This window comes from Rhynchophorus ferrugineus, unplaced genomic scaffold (assembly GCF_030347505.1).
Source record: "Rhynchophorus ferrugineus isolate W39M unplaced genomic scaffold, kcgeb_rfMv2 rfM11, whole genome shotgun sequence".
Lineage (NCBI taxonomy): Eukaryota > Metazoa > Arthropoda > Insecta > Coleoptera > Curculionidae > Rhynchophorus > Rhynchophorus ferrugineus.
In genome coordinates, this window is record NW_027472590.1 from 196902 (window position 1) to 218509 (window position 21608).

General features: G+C 40.3%; 2 protein-coding genes across 3 annotated transcripts; both read left to right on the forward strand.

The window, feature by feature from the left end:
* The first annotated feature begins 959 nt into the window (after nt 1–959).
* Nucleotides 960–6060, forward strand: Lcch3 (Ligand-gated chloride channel homolog 3). 2 transcript variants are annotated; one of them, XM_076418551.1, is made up of 10 exons: nt 960–1254; nt 1306–1406; nt 1469–1536; nt 2825–2970; nt 3117–3274; nt 4523–4654; nt 4713–4865; nt 4918–5136; nt 5323–5532; nt 5581–6060. In XM_076418551.1, exons 1-10 carry the CDS (start codon nt 1202–1204, stop codon nt 5757–5759), a joined length of 1419 nt encoding a protein of 472 aa, XP_076274666.1. In that variant the 5' UTR covers nt 960–1201; the 3' UTR covers nt 5760–6060. The 2 variants fall into 2 exon arrangements, with proteins under 2 accessions (XP_076274666.1, XP_076274667.1); XM_076418552.1 differs by lacking the exon at nt 5581–6060 and having other exon boundaries at nt 5328–5471.
* Nucleotides 6061–8056: 1996 nt separating this feature from the next.
* Nucleotides 8057–19942, forward strand: Lrp4 (LDL receptor related protein 4). The gene is made up of 21 exons (XM_076417664.1): nt 8057–8256; nt 9989–10333; nt 10390–10519; nt 11147–11349; nt 11428–11557; nt 11614–11720; nt 11808–11967; nt 12023–12173; nt 12233–12549; nt 12610–12796; nt 12857–13010; nt 13066–13830; nt 14552–14728; nt 14790–15748; nt 16440–16871; nt 16928–17096; nt 17182–17879; nt 18433–18685; nt 18745–18920; nt 19001–19201; nt 19655–19942. Exons 1-21 carry the CDS (start codon nt 8202–8204, stop codon nt 19808–19810), a joined length of 5925 nt encoding a protein of 1974 aa, XP_076273779.1. The 5' UTR covers nt 8057–8201; the 3' UTR covers nt 19811–19942.
* Nucleotides 19943–21608: the final 1666 nt, after the last annotated feature.

Here is a 21608-nt window from a genome sequence, read left to right on the forward strand (position 1 = left end):
AAAAATCAGCTCTTAAATCTTTGCATATGCATTTGGCGCTATATTCCTCGTCAGCTATGAAGTGTATTGGCAGTAAATTTTATCTCTAATAAAACTGGACCAAACGCTAACCTATTTTCGACATTTTTTAACAAATAAATGCTCATCATAGTTCACTAAATAATGCACTATGTAGCCTAACCAATAAAACAGTCAATGCGCATTACCAAATTTATCACGTTAGCACGTCATAATGTTGCCGCATGAAATTGGACTTGTAATTTAGCACGTTTGCCTATTTATAACCTCTAATTATTATCATTAACGTTTTGAAGAATGTTGTAGACATTTGACAACAGTGTGGAACAGCATCAACATAAGTCGTATTTTACAGACTGACTTGTTATATGTTGGGTTTTAAAAGTTTTTGTGAACAATAGTTATTTTCGGAAAATAATTCTTCTGTTTAATTCTAAAGACCCTTGTATTATATTTATATACTGCCTCAAAGACATATTCTATATTTTCGATATGAAACTTTATTAATTTTACAATTTGTTTACAAGGAAAGTTTCATGGAGCTTGTTATTTTGTGGACTTAGTCGATTATTGAGTACTTTTTTCTGAAGAATCAGTAATTTGAGAATTGTGTAACCTATATATAGTACGTACAATAAAGCCTTATAAGAAATCTAACAATCACATGGAGAAATATCTAGAATGTATGGAGGAGAAACCTGTTTTTAAGGTAAGTTTTCGATATCTTCGTTAAAAACGACGATTTAAGAAAGTGAATGAATTCTTCAGACCTCAAATAAGTAGAATTTATTTTTTTTAAGACAGGAAACATACTTATTCCATTCCACCCTGTAGGCGTTATAGTTTCCCGAAGGAAATCAAGCGGGAGGGGGGCGGCTTGAAACGTTTCCTCGACGCACGCGCGCTCTGGACGCAACTTCAGTTGTTGGAAGAAGAATAATCTCGGCCAGTCCGCTCGTACTGGTAAAACCCAATAAAAATTAAGCGCGCCAAGCCCGACGACTCTATCAACACTTTTCACACCGCGCGCTCTATCTCGACATCCATGGATCGCGAAAACGCGCTAGAAATAAACGAATATTCTTGTTTATAGTGTTACTAGTACATAACAACGAATATTGACGGTGACAAAAAAAACAACGGCGCCAAAAGGTGATGCGATGAAGTAGAAAAACTGTTTGAAATGGCTGTGTCTATTTTAGTGTGTTTTTTCGGTTTTTTGGCGATTACCGATGGGTTGGTGAGGGTATTTTAGACTGGGAAATGTTACTATATGTTTTTTTCCAGAGCGCAAGTTAATATGATCTCGGAAAGACTCGATAATGTTACCCAAACTATCACACGACTATTGGAAGGTTACGATATACGCTTGAGACCAGATTTTGGGGGTAATTACCATTTTTTTCACTTTTCTGGAAAATATATTCAACTATTAACATATATCTTTTAGGCGATCCTTTATTAGTAGGAATGGATTTAACTATAGCCAGTTTCGATGCCATATCCGAAGTGAACATGGTAAGACATTCATCCTCACATATTTCCAACTCGAGCGGTTTAGTTTTTCTCTACTCCGAGATACTTCGCATCGTAACGGAGCAAAAACAAAAAAAAACACGTCGTCCTCGTCTCTGAAGCGCGTCTAAAATACCTCCGGGATATTTTAAATATTTCGCCTCGAGCATTCGACGGGAACCACGGTCATAGTTTGATAGTTTCGATTTCGTTTTATCGCATATTTCGTTAGGCAAAAAATCTCGATCGTCCATTAACAATATTTAGCATCCACCTCCCGCGAGACGACGAGATATCGGACTTTTAAACCCGGAAATGACGAGGATAAAAAACGGCGTGAAATTCGCTCGCGTTATCCTTCGGGTTTTCCATCCGCGCGACCTCATCTTTTTTATAAATATCAATTTGCCACGGGCAATAAACCGACAGAAGCGTCTTCTATCGGTTCTTGCATGAAGTTTAAAATGGAATGGGGCTGCGGGGGTGATAATCCGAAGCTACAGCCATAAAAACAAAATCCGGCCCCAATAAATTTCAATTGGCGGCGGTGGCGGAAATGAACGGGAAATGTAATATGTCGGCAACCGTCCGTCTGTCTATATCCGTCAACCCCTCGGGTTCGCTACGGCAAGAACTACGACAGAAAAAGCACGTTTAATGAATGACTTGAGGGCGTTCAAAATAAATCGGATACGGATTGAAATGCGTGTTAAATATCCTGATTTTAGTCAAAATTTCTTTTATTATCACGAAATAAATCTCCACAGAAAAGCATAACTCCTTGACAGCGTTCTAAGAACGATGAAAAATGCAGGAAAAGAACCTGTTTGCCAAAAATTAATTATAATAGCATAGAACCAGTTCTCGGCTGTATATAATCATCTAAAGACTAATATTGTCAAGGATTAACATGCAGTAATATTAAACCTTTTTGATTTACCAGTGTTTTTCAGAATAATCTGCATCCACTTTTGCACTCATTGTTGATTGAATGACGTTAAAACCCGTGAAGACCCGGATATTGTTAAAAAGGTTTCTTGAGTTGTAGTGTTTCATGGTTTTCTCCACTTTTTGGTCATTTATTTTAGTATCAAGTGATTCAAAGCCTTGGCGTTGGTGGACATCTAATATTAATAATTTTGTATATATCCTTGATATATACCCTTGATATATCCTTGATATATACCCTTGATATATCCTTGATATATATCCTTGCTTATGTATTGATGCAAGTACAACAGAACAGTAGTAACAAATTAATTTGTAGAATAAAACTCATTTTATCTTACAGGATTATACCATAACACTGTATTTGAATCAATATTGGAAAGACGATAGACTTGCCTTCAGCAACGAAGACGAATGTCTGACGTTGTCTGGCGATTTCGCAGAGAAAATTTGGGTCCCCGACACTTTTTTCGCCAACGACAAGAACAGGTATCGAATTTTCTGTCTTTTTTTTCTCGGTACAATCGTGCTAGGTCAATCAAAACATGTAACCCGACCCTTAATTGTATAAAAATAAATAATAACTAATATAATGACGAGTGTCGGGTTTCAATGGCAATTTTGACGGATTTCAGTTTTCTCCACGACGTCACCGAACGCAACAAATTGGTACGGCTTAATGGAGACGGATCGGTTACATACGGCATGAGATTCACTACCACGCTGGCTTGCATGATGGACCTCCATTATTATCCGTTGGATTCGCAAAATTGCACGGTCGAGATAGAAAGTTGTAAGTAGCTTCGGACTTCGTGAAATAATGGTAAAATATATGGATATTGGTGTTTTAAAATAATGGAGAATGTATAGTTCTATAAATTAGTTTCAAGGGTTTTTTATCTAAATTTTTATTAAAAGTGGATACAATATATGTATAGTTCTATAAATTAGTTTCAAGGGTTTTTTATCTAAATTTTTATTAAAAGTGGATACAATATAGTTTATTCAAGGTATTGTTCATCAATACCTACTACATTAACTCATCTTTTAGATAATTTATGGATTCAATTCCAAAGAAATAATAATCATTCTCTTATAAATATACCAAGAAATGGTTCGATTTGTGAATAGCTGCAAAAGATACACTGTTCTTTCGAGACGAAATCCGCAAATTGTCTAAAAGATCCGAAGGAACTGTATCTGAAGAATAGGGCAGGTGGTAAGACACTTCCCATTTTAATGTTTCCAAGTATATTGTTGCCGGTTCTGCAGCATAACTTTGCTGCAGCATTGCCATGCTGAAGAATAACATTACTGGGGCGTTTTCGGCCCAAACTCATCAATTCTAGTCGATAGCGATTACCATTGATGGCTTCATTAGGGTTTAGCAACTCATAGTATACCACACCTCGCTGATCATTCGCATTATCGTAATGAATTCACGTTTCATCGGCAGTAAAAATACCAAAACCTTTCCAATGTTGCCATCGAAGTAGCATTTCATACGGCACAAAATCAGTAAGCTTTTTGACTATTCTTGTATCACTCTCAACAATTTTGCATTATTTTCTTTCGTGTTATATGGATCGTCATCGAATAATGCCTTCAAATTTTCGTCTTCAATTTTTTTAGTTCTCCAGAAAGCTCTTTGATTTCGGTGTCAAAATGGCCATTTTTAAAACGATGAAACCAGTATTCATATGTCAGTAATAAAATCTCTTATAAATTCTTTGAAATTAATTTATAAGCCTGCTAGGTATTATAACGATATACGAGAACACTTGCGAATCATAGATTGACAAATTATGTCATACCTGTATAAAAAGTGATTTTATATCCATAACTAGAATGCCTTCAAATTTAATGTTGCAACAGTACTGTGCAACATGCTGTTAAAATTTTACTACTCTTACAAGCAGCTGGTCAACAGCTCGACTGCATCCATATTTTATCGATCTTAAGCTGGTTAAACTGCTGGTATTTCCAACAGACGCCGACTTTATTGTCCGGATATGTGTTAGTTAATATTTGATTCTTTTAGATGGGTATACAGTGTCGGATGTTGTAATGTACTGGAAGGACAGGCCTGTTAGGGGCGTGGAGGATGCGGAATTGCCTCAGTTCACCGTGATGGGATACGAACCGAACGACAGGAAAGAAAAACTGGCCACTGGTACATTACACTACCTTTAAATCTCGGTATTTTGCTCTTTACCTCGATTATGCTTCAGGTGTTTATCAGAGACTGTCGCTCTCGTTCAAGCTTCAGAGGAACATTGGATATTTCATATTCCAAACATATCTACCCAGTATCCTGATCGTTATGTTGTCCTGGGTGTCGTTTTGGATCAACCACGAAGCAACCAGTGCCAGGGTAGCTCTCGGTAATTACTTATTATTTCGCACAATGCATTTATTAAATGATTCTCTCACCAGGAATCACTACGGTCCTAACCATGACCACTATCAGCACCGGAGTAAGAAGTTCGTTACCTCGAATCAGCTACGTCAAGGCGATCGATATCTACCTGGTGATGTGTTTTGTTTTCGTTTTTGCCGCATTATTGGAGTACGCAGCAGTGAATTATACGTACTGGGGCGCGAGAGCAAAGAAAAAGAGCAAAAAATTGAAAGCCGCCGAGTTGGCTAAAATTGGTTTGTACGGGATGGGGTGTCCGTTGTTCTCTTTTTGTGTGCGCTTTTTTTGGTATTGATATTTCTGCATAATTTCTTCTAATAATCGTACTTTCAAGAATGTCACCAAAAAAGAACCACCAGATAACCCACCTTAAATCTTCTCATATTTTAATCGAAGCAACGTACTGATCTCACCCTTTCCAGAACAGAAAACCACTAGGAATGACGACATTATCGAGCTGCAGGACATCCGGATGAGTCCCCTCCCCTCTATACGTAACAGGAAGGCCTCCGTCAGATATACCTGCTCCGAAAACGATCCCACAACCAACTTTCCGCCGAGTTTTCGATACTCGCGATCAGCTGGATACATGTACAATTACAGAACAGGAGGACCTTCATTAAAGTTCAGAGGTATTTTAGTTTCCTAGTAATTTTCAGTATTTAATGTCGATTTTCTAGGCAATAACGTCAACAAACCCAAAGTTTTTCATGCCATTCGGAAAGGAGCGAATGTGTTGAAGGCATCTATACCGAAAATAAAAGACGTGAACGTTATCGACACCTATTCGCGCTTGATATTCCCCATAACATTCCTAATATTCAACGTCATCTATTGGCTGTTTTATATATTAGATTGACTGTTCTATAATTAAAAAAAAAACAGAATTTGTTAATGCTATCGTGTGAGTTTTCATTTTCGACTGGTATGTTTTGCTTCATGAAGTCTTTTCATGAACCGGATGAGATTTGTATCGGTGATTTAGCTAGAAATTACTAGATGTATAGCGATGTTGACATATTTTATTGATGATAGCGCATTATTTGTTATTTAGCAAAACAATGACATACTTTTTGATAAAATTACACATGTTTTGCGTGCATATAAAATTTGGTAGGTTGAGAAATATAACGAATAACAGCAAATTTGCTTCTGTTTATTTGTTATGATATTCGAAGTAATATATGAAGAAATATATATGTAACATGTTTATTTTGAACAGTGTTGTCTTGTTTCAAATATAATGTTTATGTATTTGTTGTCTTTTAATTATTTATCTTTATATTCCATAATATATATCGATCTTCCTTTTACTTGAACAGAATTGTGGAGACATCTATCGGTAATATAATCAAACAAAATCAACAAGTGCTCTGTAATGACAGTTTCGAATGTATGTATTGATCACGTCTAGATATCAGATTGATTTTATTTATCAAATATAGTGGGTGGTTCTATTTTAAAACTCTGATATTCCCAATAATAAAATCTGCAAAATAAAATACCATGTTCTTATTAAAATTAATTTAATATTTTTATGAATTTTGAGTTTTGTGGTAAACATCATTTATTTTGTTATTTATTTGCTCAAAATAAGTAATTTATACTACTTTTTTGTTCTGTACTGTTCAACTAAATAGTGTAGCATCGATCATAATAAGAGCTAATCACCACTAACAAAGTTTGGAGAATATGAACAGAAGATGATTATTTTCTAGTCCAGTGTTGTTGACTTGTTTGCATTTCAACCAAGTGACATAAAGGGAAAAGTGAAGTCTAATGACATATGTTTGATACCAATGGAATTATAGGGGTATTCTATGTGATATTGCATAAGTTATGCCGTCTATTATGAATGCCTGGGTTTAGTCTCGAGGATGACTGAAAAAAGGGAGGATATTATAATTGTTTATGATTATGGACGAAGGAAATATTATCGACAATAACAATATTCATTTATGTTACAATGTCATTTTAATTTAAAACCTAACCTAGTAGTCCTAACCTTCAAATGACACGTATTTTATGATAATCTAGTGTTTAGTTATAAAAATTTTAGCGAAACAAATGAACCAAATTGCGTTTTCAATTGTTTTGCCACCCAATGTATAGTCCAGATCTGTTCTTTGGTGATTTGGCTGTTTGTAGACATCAAAACAGTGCTACAAACAGTGAAAAGAGACTTAAATGACGCCTATTTTGAAAACAGAGTCAAATTGTTTTACGAAAAATGCACGAAAATATTAGAGTTAAAAATTTTTAGGTTATTAATTACGTTCAAGTATTAATTTTTCTAAACTTCTCTTCGTCTAAATTTCTGATAATTTGTGTATGACTATTGTCATGTTGTTGCGTCAATTTATTGAACTTAAATGTTCGAAAAACTTAAGAATGGACTTAGCTTCGAATGCTTGTGCCTAAAGAGTTTGATCAATAAGTGCAAATGTTTTTAAGTCTGTTCGTATGGCATTATAACTGATATTTTGATAATATGTTATGCTCATGTAACCTTGCAATCATAGTGTATTGTAAGAATGAAGCATACGACTGTAATAATTGATATGAAATACTTCGATAATATTCGTAAAATTCATGAATTGCGATTGAAGAACCACCTGTAATTGCAAGACATAGCTGCGTGTGAATTTAGGATGATTGGTGGTTGCTGTTGAGATTAGGAATCAGGACTAATTGAATCGCTATCATTTTATCGACAGATTCCGCGTAGTTTGTGTTCATCAGCGTAATCCGGCCCGAATCGACTGCAAACTTGACATGACAATATCGCGATAGGACCGTGGGAATAGTGTACGTCGCCTATCCAGTGCGTGGAAATTATCACGAGCGACGGAATGCCACTTATTCCCGACCTGGGTTCATTAGAAAAGTGCGTGGGCCGGGCCGGCGCAGAATCCGTGGCTGGACCGCGGACTCATCTCCGCCGTTCGTCCCACCGGCAGCATCTGCGCGTGGCCTCTCGAACTTGCAACGGTGGAAAATCGATCAGGCGTCCAAAAGCGAGTCGTTCTCGGCCCATCCTGGTCCGAAACCCGAATCCCGAGCGCGATAAGAGTCCGCGAATCGCCAACATCTCACAATCGCTCCGATGTAAACGAAGCGGCCGACGTCTTCTTCGTCGCGTCACGGACATTCGCACACGCCCCGGCGGCCGGATTAGTGACCAGCGAGAGCCTCACGTTCAACACAAATGACCGGCTACAAGAGGAGAGCTTAAGGTAGCTGGGGGGGTGGTACACCAACACCCTAGTGACCAGAACTTCTCGCACTCGTTGTTCGAAATATGTTCATTGTTACCAAGCCGTTGTTTGTCGTCTTTTTCAGTTGTGTAGCTTATGGTAAGTACTCAGCCATCACCCACAACATCCCATCCGCGACCAGAGCTTTTTCTGCCTTAGTTCTCGATCATTTCGGGCCCTAAATTTTATTTATCGCGAAGTGTCATCCGCAGCTAGTGCGTAGTGTATAACAGTGAACGTCAGTTAACACAGAATGAGAAAGACACTCAAATATATATCATATAAATTCGTTTTTAATCATTATCATTCATTAATATGATGCTTATAAATAATCAAACACAAAGACAACATATTCTATTATTACAAGTGCCAATATTGAGCCCTTAATTTTGGTACCAACTAAATCTATGTAATAAAGAAAGGAAATCAATTACTGCCGAGGTACTTCTGCGTACTCCCACGTCAATTCTCGTTTAACATCGACGAAGAGCGATGCATCCTGAAATCTGGCAATGGTATCATTGTTGTTTTTTTTTGCTGGATACAGAATTATTTACGGAAAGCGGTCGGGAGAAGAAGGAGAGAAAGAAAGAGGCAGGAGAGAGAGAAAGAACGAATGGAAAACACCTTTCTCGGGAGCTTCATAGCTGCGACGCAGGCCACGGGGATCGGCGATCGATAGTGGCGGCCCAGCCCAACTTTTGAATGAACCCATCCATTCATGAACATGCCTTGGCGACTTGATGCTTCCCAAGATACGCGAACCAAATTGATTCGGCCCGTTTCTTCTCGACAGGGACACACTAGACGATGGCCGAGTCGTATATTATCTCGGCTGGTGATGTTCTGGCGTTCCGTTCGGGAGGGGGGTAAACAAACGTTTTATGTGGAGGGCGATTTGTAAATACGCGAATTGTCGTTGAAGGAGACAGATATATCGATCGATCAGTACTGGTACTTGTTTCATCATTGCGTTTAAGTTTTCTTCATGGTTGTATGTCGATATTGTTATATACTCACAACAATTTAGCTGATTCGAAATGTAATCCAAGTTTTCAGTATATGAGAATTTTTATTATTTCTTTATTGCGTAAATGGTGATTGCCTCCTGCCGATATAAAAATAATTACATCCCACTAAAACAAGAATTTTGGCACTTAAACACAAAGAAAGACAACAATATTTTGAGCTCAAACATATATTTTATTACCAAATATACAAATGTTCATGATAAAATCATCATGATAATGACTATTAATTCTAAATCATAATATTCAGTTCATTTTTCGAAGCAGTACATATCAGATGTCAATGAAATCAAATAATTATAGATTAAAAACATAATTTTTATGTGTATGATACTTATTTGTCAAATATATTGCAATATTTGATAAATTTAGCAAAGTATGAAGTCTGTTCTATAAATTGTGATGAATTAACATTAACATGAGTGACTGACAAAAATTGAAAACCTGTAATTTGATGGAAGAATCTAAAAAAAAGGAAAATATAGCAATATTTTTGTTTTACTCCTTTAATTGATCTAGTACCCATTTAATTAGATTTGTACAGAATTCTCAGGGTTTTTCAACAATTTTCAATGTTTTAAACATAAAATAGTTTAATAGTATAACAAATTTGAAGGATAATTAACGATGATTGTGAAGAAGATGTCCTCTTATTTAATTAACAGAGCAAACAATAGAACGTCCAACACTTGGCTTAGTTTCCAAGTTCTAATAATCACATTTAAGTTAACGAAACCAGATTTTCGAGAGTCTTGTAGTTCCTGCATCTTGTCGAAAATAAATAAAGACGTCCTCTCTTCCAGTACAATGCAATTCAGACTTTCCAACCAACCAGTCATCGCCGGTCCATCCGGGGGCAGCTCGACAGATGTACGGGTCGAGCTCGCTACGTCAGCCCGGCAAGAAACCGATCCTGGCCACCGGTCAACGTCAGTACGGAGTTAGGACCACCCTCAGACCAGAGTTCCAACAGCCCCAGCTACCCTACCGCTACCAGTACGACTTCCCCCTGCCTCTGCCCCCCTACGCCATTCCCGCGATGTTGCCCAAGGATTTCGATCGTCCAGCGGAGAATCGAGGAGGGGGGTTGCTGATGAACGGCATGTACGGGGGGAGGGTGGAGTATCCGACTTGGGGGATGATAGCTGGTGAGTGCTTTGAGATTTAAAAGATTCGCAAGATCGCTGGTTGGCGTCGTTTTCAGGTAAAGGATACGGCGTTAATTTCGGCTCCATCTTCGAGGATGACCATCCCACCCAGTTGTGCACCATCATCTGCAAGAAGGGGATGTTTATGTGTCAGAGCGAATGCCGTTGTATCAAGGAGGAGTATAAGTAAGACCATTTCAGTTATTAAAATAATTTATTTAGGTTAAATAGTGGGAATGGATATTTTTTTTATTTATAATGACGCTTTCCTTTTGAGCCACTTTTTCTTGCGTACAATTAGTTAGAGTGATTGGGCAAAATATCAAACTGAGAGGAAAAGAAGCTTATTAGATCCTTTTAAGTGAGCTACTCCCTATTCAGCTATTTTATAGATTAGGATTTCTTCCACTATTAGCACACTATTGTTATTTTATCTCCCAGTTTATATATTATTTATTTTATGTACTTATATTGATTTTTTTGGTGTTAGTATACTCTGCAACCACTTTTTATTTTCTCTGTTTTTTTCTTCCTCTTTTTCTAAGTCCATGTGTCCTTCTTTCGCCTCATTTTCCTTTTGTTCTTTCTTACTTTCTCCACTACTTCAACATGTACGAATAATATATAGTGGACACATGTTATTCGAAATTCAGTTTCAAGATGCCTCTACTAGCTAATATACTACCATATGAAATAAAATATTTTATTTATTTATGGATAAATATAGATAAAAATGAGCTTCGGTTTAAGCACATATTCATTTTGGAATCTTGATTTCCAATTTGCCTTTTGTAACCAAGCGAATCCCTGTAGATGTGACGGCCATCCTCATTGCGAGGATCACGAGGACGAGCTGCATTGCGACGGACATATCGAGGATCATGAGCACACCTACATCAAATGCGACGAAACCAAGAACTTCGTCCTGTGTCCCAAGACGAAGAGGTGTGTTTCCAAAGACTGGTTGTGCGATGGCGACGATGACTGTGGCGATTATTCGGACGAGACACGATGTGGTGAGCGTGATCTTCTTACCTTGATCATCGCCAGTGACTTGAACTTATTTCCGACAAAAATTATCATTGTTATTTCAGGTTTCATGCAAAACTGCACCGTAGACCAGTTCCAATGTGACAATGGTCTATGCATCCCGAAAACCTGGACCTGCGATAACGACAACGACTGTAGAGACTTCTCCGACGAAGCTAACTGCACTAGGCTCGGGTAAGACCTTTCCATTGGCCGAACCCTAATCGACGGCTTGTGTTTCCATGTTACAGGTGTGCTATAGACGAATTTGAATGCACAGACGGTACCTGCATCACCAACACCTGGAAATGCGACCATCACATCGATTGTATCGACGGTTCCGACGAAAGGGAATGCGGTAAGTTGTTGGGTTCTTGAATCAATAATGCTTTATATTCAAAAGCTAGAAACGTGTGTTATTTGTTCACACTTTTATATCTCGCAGATATTATTCCACCACATTGCAACGAGAAAGAATTCCAGTGTAGCAACCATAGATGTATCAAGATCGAGTTCAAATGCGATGGAGACGACGACTGTGATGACTGGAGTGATGAGGATGATTGTCCGAGGAATTTGGGTGATTGTGTTGCCGGAGAGTTCAAGTGAGTACCACCATATGTTTTGGGGACATTATCTATATTCTTGAATATGTTACAGATGCAAGAACGGGGAATGTATACCTAGGCGATGGGTGTGTGATAATCAAAACGACTGCTCTCAGGAAGAGGACGAGGTGAACTGTGATTATAGCGTGAATAAGACTTGCAATCACGACGAGTATACTTGTCCTGGGGGACAATGCATTCTGGTGAGTTTCCGGAGGATGTCATCAATATTTCATATCCTAATATCCACAATATCCCACAGAAAACCTGGGTCTGTGACGGGTCTAACGATTGTCTTCACGGAGAGGACGAAAGCAAATGCGAGATCGTCTGTGACGAGTCCAAGTTTCCCTGTACGGGCCCCGGACCCAACGACACGGCTACAGTCTTCTGCATAGGGAAAAAGTATCGATGCGACGGCCAGAAGGATTGTCCTAAAGGGGATGACGAAAGGGACTGCCCGTCCAAACGAGACTGCGAACCCAAGACAAAATGCGAGCAACGATGCGTCACTTATCCCGATGGTAGGAAAGGTTGTTCGTGTTATAGCGGGTATAAGTTAGCCGATGATGGAGTCACGTAAGGTTTATTCGAACCAATTGACTTTCTGTGTTCTATATGCATTTTTTGATGATACAGGTGTAATGATATCGACGAATGCATGTATGCAACTGATCCTGTCTGCTCGCAAAAGTGCAACAACACCATTGGAAGCTTCAAGTGCGGTTGCATGACTGGATATATTCTACGACCAGATCTTCGCACTTGCAAAGCTGTTGGTGCTCCACCCACGTTGCTATTCGCCAACAGGATTGACATTCGACAGGTAAAAGGTCATTCAAACAATATCATCATCATCATGATCCATCCATCCATGTTGTTTTAGATGTCTCTTAGTAATTCCAAATATTCCCTGATACTAAAAGGATTGCATAATGTCATATCCTTGGACTATCACTACGCAAAGAAGTATATATATTGGTCGGACGTATCCATGGATAAAATCAAAAGAAGCGCTGTTAATGGAAGTGATATAGTCAGTAAGTATTCGTCTAATAACAATAACGCCATGGTAAAAATAAACAAAAATTTCAGCAATAATCAACTCCGGTTTGGATACACCTGCCGATATCGCCGTCGATTGGATCCACAATCTATTATTCTGGATCGATTCCGGCACCAAGAGAGTGGAGGTGGCCAATCTCGACGGATCGCAGCGCGCCATACTAGCCGCCAACGAATTGAACAAACCTCGAGCCATAGTAGTCCATCCGGGTGAGGCCTACGTCTTCTGGACGGACTGGGGACCGAATCCCAAGATCGAACGCGCGGAAATGGACGGCTTGAACAGGAGAAGCATCGTTACCGAGTCGGTGTTCTGGCCGAATGGATTGACGTTGGATTATATCGCGAATCAGCTGTACTGGGCGGACGCCAAACACAACACCATCGAAACCTCCATGCTGGACGGCTCCATGAGAAGGAAAGTGGTGACCAAAGGTCTCCCGCATCCCTTCGCCATTACCATCTTCGAGGACGCCATCTTCTGGACGGACTGGCACACCAAGTCCATCGCTACGGCTAACAAACAAACCGGCGCCGGATACAAGACTCTGCACTCGCACCTGCACTTCCCCATGGACATCCACAGCTTCCATCCTCAGAGGCAACCGAAATACAGGAACCGCTGCGGCATAGGGAACGGCGGCTGTGCCCATCTGTGTCTTCCCAACAGGAAGTCATTCAGTTGCATATGCAGGATGGGACAGAAACTGAAAGCCGACAAAAAGTCCTGTCATAAGCCGGAGAAATTCATCTTGTTCGCCAAGAAGAGGGACATCAGGATCAAGCATTTAGATGGTAATGGTTTCGATTTAAATTATCTAAAATATAGGGTGGGCTATCTGTTATATTTATATTTGATTATTCGTTAAAAAGAGATTTATTGTCTATAATGTCTAGCTTTTGTAATGTTTCCAATTCCATTAGGGCGTGGATCTACTTAATTTATTATTGTTTCATTTATGGTCATAATTTATTCAAACATGATACACCTTTCTTTATTTTGGTTTATTGTTTATACTTTTCTAGTTGTTGTCACTATATTCATTTTAATTCAAGTAAAGAACTATAAACTATAGTTTATGCCTTCATATATATATATATATATATCATTTTGTTAATTTTTTAGCCTTGTACATGATGATGTAATACTCAAAGGCCCGAATTTTATTTCCTTTATTTATAATAAATGTTAGGTCTTGTAATATATTCGCCCACCCCATATATTTGAAAAGATATTCTGATTTGGATTATCCAATAAAGAAACTGTCTCATAACACAGGTTAACTATCACAGATCTGCAACGAAATCCCCCAATCCCACCAAATACTTTCTTTCCTTTTTAATCTTATTTTTTTTTGATGACTTCCATCAATTTTTCTGAATCTTGTCATGAGCTTTTTGTCGATAAATGTATTTTATATTGTAGCTGTTATTAAATCGGTTCTTTTAAACTGTGTTATTGGACAAATTATCTATCTCGTATCGTTAAAAATACCTTGAAAGAAATCATGGGTAGGTTCCGTAGAACGTCAATACGAAATGGTGATACCCATCGAGGGAGTGAAGAACGCCGTGTCTGTGGCTTGGGACTCCAAGACCAACTACATCTACTGGACAGATGTTGCCATGAAGTCGATCAATAAGGCGTATTGGAACGGAAGCAGTCACGAGGTCATCGTTCACACAAATTTGGGTAAGGACATCGTCTTGTTATATACAAGATGCCAGACTAACATCATGACTCGCTCTTCTAGTCTCTCCGTACAGCATCGCTTTTGACTGGGTCACCGACAAACTCTACTGGACTGACGAGGGTACTTCCCGCATCGAAATATCCAATTCCGATGGTACCATGCGTTCGTTACTCGTATGGGAGAACTTAGACAAGCCTCGGGACATCGCGCTGGATCCCCAAAGCGGACTGATGTTCTGGGCCGACTGGGGAGAGAAGAAACGAATCGAGAAGGCCAGCATGGACGGTACCGGCCGAACGATCTTGGTGCACGCCAACTTATCTTCGCCCAGTGGACTCACCGTGGATCATACAACAGGGAAACTATACTGGACCGATGGAGACCTGCGTACCATCAGCTTGATCAACATCGATGGTACCGGCAGGAAGGTGTTGTTGGAAGGAGGGAGCCTCCCGTATCCCTTCGGACTCGATATATTCGAGAACAACATCTACTGGACGGACTGGATGAACAAATCAATCGAGAAAGCCAACAAACTGAACGGGGAAAATAGAACGGTGATAGTGAGGAACCTGGCCGATCCTATGGGAATTCGGATCTTCCATCGTAACAGGAAGAATGTCCGTACACCGTGCGGCAACAGTAACGGAGGTTGTACCCATCTGTGTTTGCTGAAACCCAAGGGACATTCCTGCGCTTGTCCCACCGGCATCAAGCTGAGCGACGACAAAAAGTCCTGCACCGACGGGCCGTTGAATTTCCTGATTATGGCCCATCGTATCGATATTAGACAGATATCTTTGGACGTGCCCTACATGGCTGACGTGGTCCTCCCGTTCAAACACCTAAAATTGGCGACGTCTGTGGACGTCGATCGAAAAACCGGCGAGATATACTGGAGCGATACCTCGGAGGATTGTATACAGAAGTCGACGGCCAATGGAAAGCATCGAGAAGCCATTATAACCCACGAGATCGAGGCTCCGGATGGGGTAGCGATAGATTCGACAGGTCGAAAGGTAACAAAACTGTATACAATAAAACAGCCGACTCATATCATTAAAATGTGTGATGTTGCCGCATCAACTTTGACTTTTCATTAACACTTTGAAGACTTTATCAGACATTTGGCAACATGGCCCACAACATGATAAAAAATAAAATTCTCTACGGAAAAAATGAGTTTAAAACAAATTTTACACTTTTACAAACTACAATTGATATTATATTCGACCTCATTTATGACGTGAGTGGGCTGTTTTATTGTACGGGTTATATATAATTTTTTATTGTTGCTTGTGGAATTATGCTTCGTTAGAAATAAGTTAAGTTGTTCCAGTAAAATCACTATGAAGTTTTAATTTAAACGAAATTTTGATACATGTGATTTGGAAATGAGAATTAGGACTAGGTTACGTTTAATGTTTTATTAGTATTTTTTAAAGCCTATCTACTCGTTCTCAGCTTATTTTACTTTAACCATCTACCGTCTTTCAACTGTCAGTCGTAACCGACCAATTTCTTATGAGTTATCGAATTTATCTGTCACATACATCAATGCTTCTTCTTCTTCATCTTTTTCTTTTATTTTTTTGTCGTTGAATTAATATATTGAGGTTGCAAGATTGGTATAGCAATATAATTTAAAAATAATTAAAATCTATAAATATGATATGTTACCTGGTATATATATACATGTTTTTTTTGAAGATCTACTGGACCGACGGAGAGAGAGACAGCATAGAGGTGGCCGAACTGAATGGTACCAATCGCAAGGTGCTTTTCAACAGCAAAGTCTACAATCCCCGAGCCATAACCCTGCACTACCATCATGGACTGATGTTTTGGTCGGACTGGGGCAATCAGGAACCGAAAATCGAGTCGGCTCATATGGACGGTACCAACCGGAAGACGTTGATCAACAAGAACATCGCCTGGCCCAATGGACTAGCTATCGATCGACCCGCTAGTCGGTTGTTCTGGAACGACGGCAAATTGAACACTATAGAGTCGAGCGATTTCGACGGCAAAGACCGCAGAGTTATTATACAGAATGTTCCTCATCCGTACGGTCTGGTAGTCGTGGGGAGTCACATTTACTGGACCGACTGGAAGACTCAAGCTCTTCATAGAGCTGATAAGGTAAGATTTTTGATAACGCATTTAGTCACTAACGGAAGACTTACTGTCTCGAATAGGATACCGGTGATGATCGTACCATTATAAGGGGAGATCTGGAAGGCCTTATGGACGTTCGATCAGTTCAAAGTGATAATATTGCTGAAAACGCATGTGGTGAAGATAATGGAGGATGCAGCCATCTTTGTCTAAGAAATCCTAATGGTTATAGTTGTGCTTGCCCTACAGGTAAATTATAATATTATATTTATATATAAAATTGAAACTTGAAGGCTTTATTAACGATATTCTAAGACAACATTTGATACTGTAGGCTTAGCAAGATCCAAAATAAATCCAAACCACTGCGAACCGATCCCCAGGACCTTCCTGCTCACGGCGGCAAGATACTCTCTGAGCCAGATCAGCTTGGACACCTCCGACGCCTGGGACGTCACCTTGCCCATCAAAGACGAGATGCAAAACGTCATAGATATCGATTTCCACTACAGGAAGAAACTTATCTTCTACGCCGATATCGGGACGAACTCCATCAAGCGAGTGGACATGTACAACATGTCGGACGTGCGGACCATCGTCAGCAAGAACCTGTCCTCGCCCGACGGACTCACCGTAGACTGGTTGGCCGACAACATCTACTGGACCAACACCGGAAACAAGGTGATCGAGGTAGCGAGACTGGACGGGTCCAGCAGGAAGGTGATCGTATCCAGACAGGTGGATGATCCGAGGTCTCTGGTGGTGAATCCCAAGAGAGGTTTCTTGTATTGGAGCGATTGGGATCAGATAAATCCTCGCATAGAACGCAGCAATTTGGACGGGAGCAACAGGATCGCAATCATCAAGAAGGATCTGTCGTTCCCCATTGGTCTGGTGATCGATTTCTCGAACAGGAGACTGTACTGGATCGATGCCAAGTTGAATGAAGAACGAATCGAGACGTCAGACTACGCTGGCAATAACAGAGTTACGTTGCCCATCGATAAGACTCATCCTTTTTCTTTGACACAGGTAAGTTGGTAACTGGTTCGTTAAAGAGTTGAACAAAGCTTGAGTATAAATAACCAGGAATATCATTCTTTCTCACACATTGTCTGAACCTTCTAAAGCCACCATAAGCATATGATTAGATAGAGTACTGTTGTTTCTGTTACTTACAATCAAGCCTTAAACTTACAAAGCGAACTTGGTGCATAACAATGGTACCGGTGTCGATATGTTTTTAATATGACAAAAAAAACGAATAGATGTATTACTGTTATTAATAATATAGTAGAGATTTTTAAATAATACGATAAATGGGTTAAAAATTGGTCTTCTTAACAGCTAAAGTGTTTTTGACCTTACTAAATAGTTAGAAAACCGATGAAGCTATATATGGCAAGTAGGGTGTTACCTTAGAAAACCAAAAGTTATAGGTCAATAATTTCGAATTCTTGAGACAAATATCTTCACGAAAACGACGTGTAAGACTTACTAGTATTCTTTCTTGCTGGTTTGACCTAGAGCAACGATTTTATACCTCGATTATTACTTCATGTTGTCACTCAACACTTTTTCTTAGTACCAAGAATGGCTCTTCTGGACTGATTGGGATCACAAATGCATCATGAGGGCGGAAAAAATCAACGGTCACGGAAAAATCGTAATACGGCCAATGCACGCCGCCATGGGAATCACCATGGTGTCGGAGGAACGACAAACCAGCTGGAATCCTTGCATGGTCAACAACGGCAACTGTACGCATTTGTGCTTTTTCAAACATAAGGGATATTCTTGCGGATGTCCGGACAAATACACGCCAAGCTGCAAGACATGTGAGTTCTCATTCGCTCAGCTAGCGCTAAGTGGCATCTGTACGTTATCTGATTCTTAGCGCCCACGTCGAGGGTATCGAACGTCTGTCCCGAGAACAAAGGCTACGACTGCATCAAAGACGACGAATGGGAAGACGAAGACGAATACGAAAAGTCCATGAATCCCAAATACGGTCCGGAACCCGAGGAACCTGGCATCGTTGAACAGACATCCGCCTTTTACGTCATCACACTGGTTAGTAACATTCTTTAAAACCCTAAATTCCACGAGATCATTTCTGGACAGTATAACTGATTCTGTTTGTTTTCTTCCAGGTACCCATGATCGCAATCATCTTAGCCAGCATAGGGGTGGTAGCTTACATACTCATCAAGCGAGGCAAGAAGAATTACCTGTACGGGGCCAGCAGGAGCTTCTCCAATCCAAACTATTACTCGAACGACGCCAACGCTCAACAGAATCCAGCCGATCGGAAACAATTTATCTGGAAAAGGTTGAAATACGACAAATCACAGGTAAATGCTTTCTTGCTGTTGTACAGAACGAGATTGTTAGTTTTCCGTTTATCATAATAAGCAGCTTTAGTTAAATGAACGTCATTAATGTTCATCTAGTCTTCTGGTTTTCAACCGTGATTACCTGGATTTAGCTTCCTGATGCTTTGATGCGGGTCTTCCTTAATTATATCTATTTTTGGTTGCTTTTCATTCCATTGAAAGTCATTTTATCATCTTCTATATGTTAATCATTCATCTCGAAAAGGTTACCATCTATCCTACATTTACCCTATGAATAAGAGACTTTTAGATGTTTTTATCCAGTTTTGCATAGCATTGTCAATTATTTATGATACTGATGAATATTTTCTTCAGTTTGTTAGCCGTTGATTAATCTTTGTAGTAATTTGTACGTGTGGGTCGTAAATTTTTTGAAAATGATCTTCCCGATATAATGTACGTCGTTTGCAGGAACGGGTTTACGAGGAGACCGTGGGCGCCAGCCCCGAGGTGACCAGCCTCATTCCCGCCATCCTGACGCCCTGCAGCTCGAACTGCGAGGCCGTCACCCCGGAGATGGAACGATCGCCGTCCGTCACGCCACTGCACAAAGTCGAGATCCAGTAAGCCACGGGGCCCGCGGCGGTTAGCGACGTGACGGCGACGATCCAAACCAAACCAACCAACCAACCGGACGAGAAACAGACGAGGTACCATTCGACGACACGCATCTAGTCACCTGCAACCAAAATGACATAGGGAAATAAACTATTCGGTTATTTTTTCAATTGAACGTTGTAAATATAGGCGCGCAGGGGCGCCGACAAACACTGAATATGTCAAATTAGGTGACTGACAATAAGAAAAGGCTATTATCCCGATAATAGTCGAATAATTCTCAGACTGTATTATGTAATAAAGACTCGGGTTTTTGGTTCATCCGCAATCATTTGTTTCTTGGACGCAGACTGTCAGGGGCACAATTATTTTCCTGGTTCACGTATCGGTCGAGAGCGAGAGCAAGAGAGAGACACGCACACGCATAGAGAGAGAGAGAGATAGAGAGAGAGAGGAAGGCTAGCCGTTTCCGTTCCCCCCTCAGTTGGACCCCCAATAATTATTAGATATAGGACATATCTTGTTACGACATTATGAAAGAAAACTAAACCTCATCTATATTTGAGACCCACAGATATAGTTCTGGAATTATTAATAAAGTGGTATACATATCCTTCTATCCGTTAACGGGAATAATTTCGAACGCGGATTCCGCGGGACCCCCTTCCTTTTCGCCACACCTGCCCTCCCCCACACCCAGGCACCCACCCCGACGCCGTAGTAGTCGTTCCGGACCGATGGAACAGGACCCGCGAGAAACCAACCGACCCCCCGTCCCCCGCACCTCCGGCCACGCGCCGCCGCGGCCCTTCCCGCGCTACCCCCCTCCCCTCTTCCGGGACGGCGACGGGACGGTTCGCGGACCCGCGGATGGTTTTCCGATTCGTTTTCGTCTTGTACGTTCGCTGAAACAATGAAATGTTGTATATATATATTGAACCTCGGAAGAGTGTTGTAGCATATTTGAATAATTATTTTTTTATAAACAAACTCCGTTAATATTTAAAGAAAAATATATATATATCCACATATATATATTCTTTGTAAGACTGATGGCCACGACTAAATATTTTCGCCTCCCCCGCCCGCTTACTCACGCTCCCTTCACCCCTCCTGCCCACCAACCTCACCCCTCGCCCCGCCGGCGTAATATTCAGTCGTGTCGAACCAAGCACAGAGAACAGAAGGGAGGCGACAAAGGCCGCGTTAGTCCTCGAGCTCCGTGGTCTAGGGCTCAGACCATCGATCTCGGGCGAATGAGAGCTCGGTCCCACCGAACCCGGGGGGCTCCGATCGCGTTCGGGGCCCCCGCGGGGACGCCCGTACCGTGCGGCCCCCCACCCCACTTCTGACGAGACATATTCCGCGAGGAAGAAGAGAAGATCGCGCGCGATTCGGCTCAATCACGGTGAAGGATTTCACACGCGTTAATTTTCCTCTGACCCCCCTCCAGGAAGGAATCAGTTCGACGACGACGAACGGGGAAATGTTGATGATGAAGTCGCGACACCGATGAAAAGGAAAACAAAAAACAAACAAAATAACAAAAACAAAAACTCCAGAAGAAAAATCCAAAAAAAAATTATATTATATCACTTTTTAGAATACTTATTGAAGTTTAAATTTTTATATTAATTTGATGAAAGATGTTACTATGTAAGTTATATAGAGGATATATTCTAAGTAAATGTTTTTAAAGACATAGCTATAAAAGAGGAGGAAAAGAGATATAGAACTATAATTTATGTTATGCCATGTCATTGTAGTCATGATCTTATCATGCCTCCGATAAGAACCATGGGAGTAA

Bases quoted from the DNA above. Each gene is read 5' to 3' on its own strand.
- Lcch3 (XM_076418551.1), top strand. From the start codon at position 1,202: ATGGCTGTGTCTATTTTAGTGTGTTTTTTCGGTTTTTTGGCGATTACC. The intron at 1,537-2,824 runs GTAAGACATTCA...TTTATCTTACAG, and splicing joins CCATATCCGAAGTGAACATG to GATTATACCATAACACTGTA. The intron at 2,971-3,116 runs GTATCGAATTTT...GACGGATTTCAG, and splicing joins TTCGCCAACGACAAGAACAG to TTTTCTCCACGACGTCACCG.
- Lrp4 (XM_076417664.1), top strand. From the start codon at position 8,202: ATGTTCATTGTTACCAAGCCGTTGTTTGTCGTCTTTTTCAGTTGTGTA. The intron at 8,257-9,988 runs GTAAGTACTCAG...CCTCTCTTCCAG, and splicing joins TTTCAGTTGTGTAGCTTATG to TACAATGCAATTCAGACTTT. The intron at 15,749-16,439 runs GTAACAAAACTG...TTTTTTTTGAAG, and splicing joins TAGATTCGACAGGTCGAAAG to ATCTACTGGACCGACGGAGA.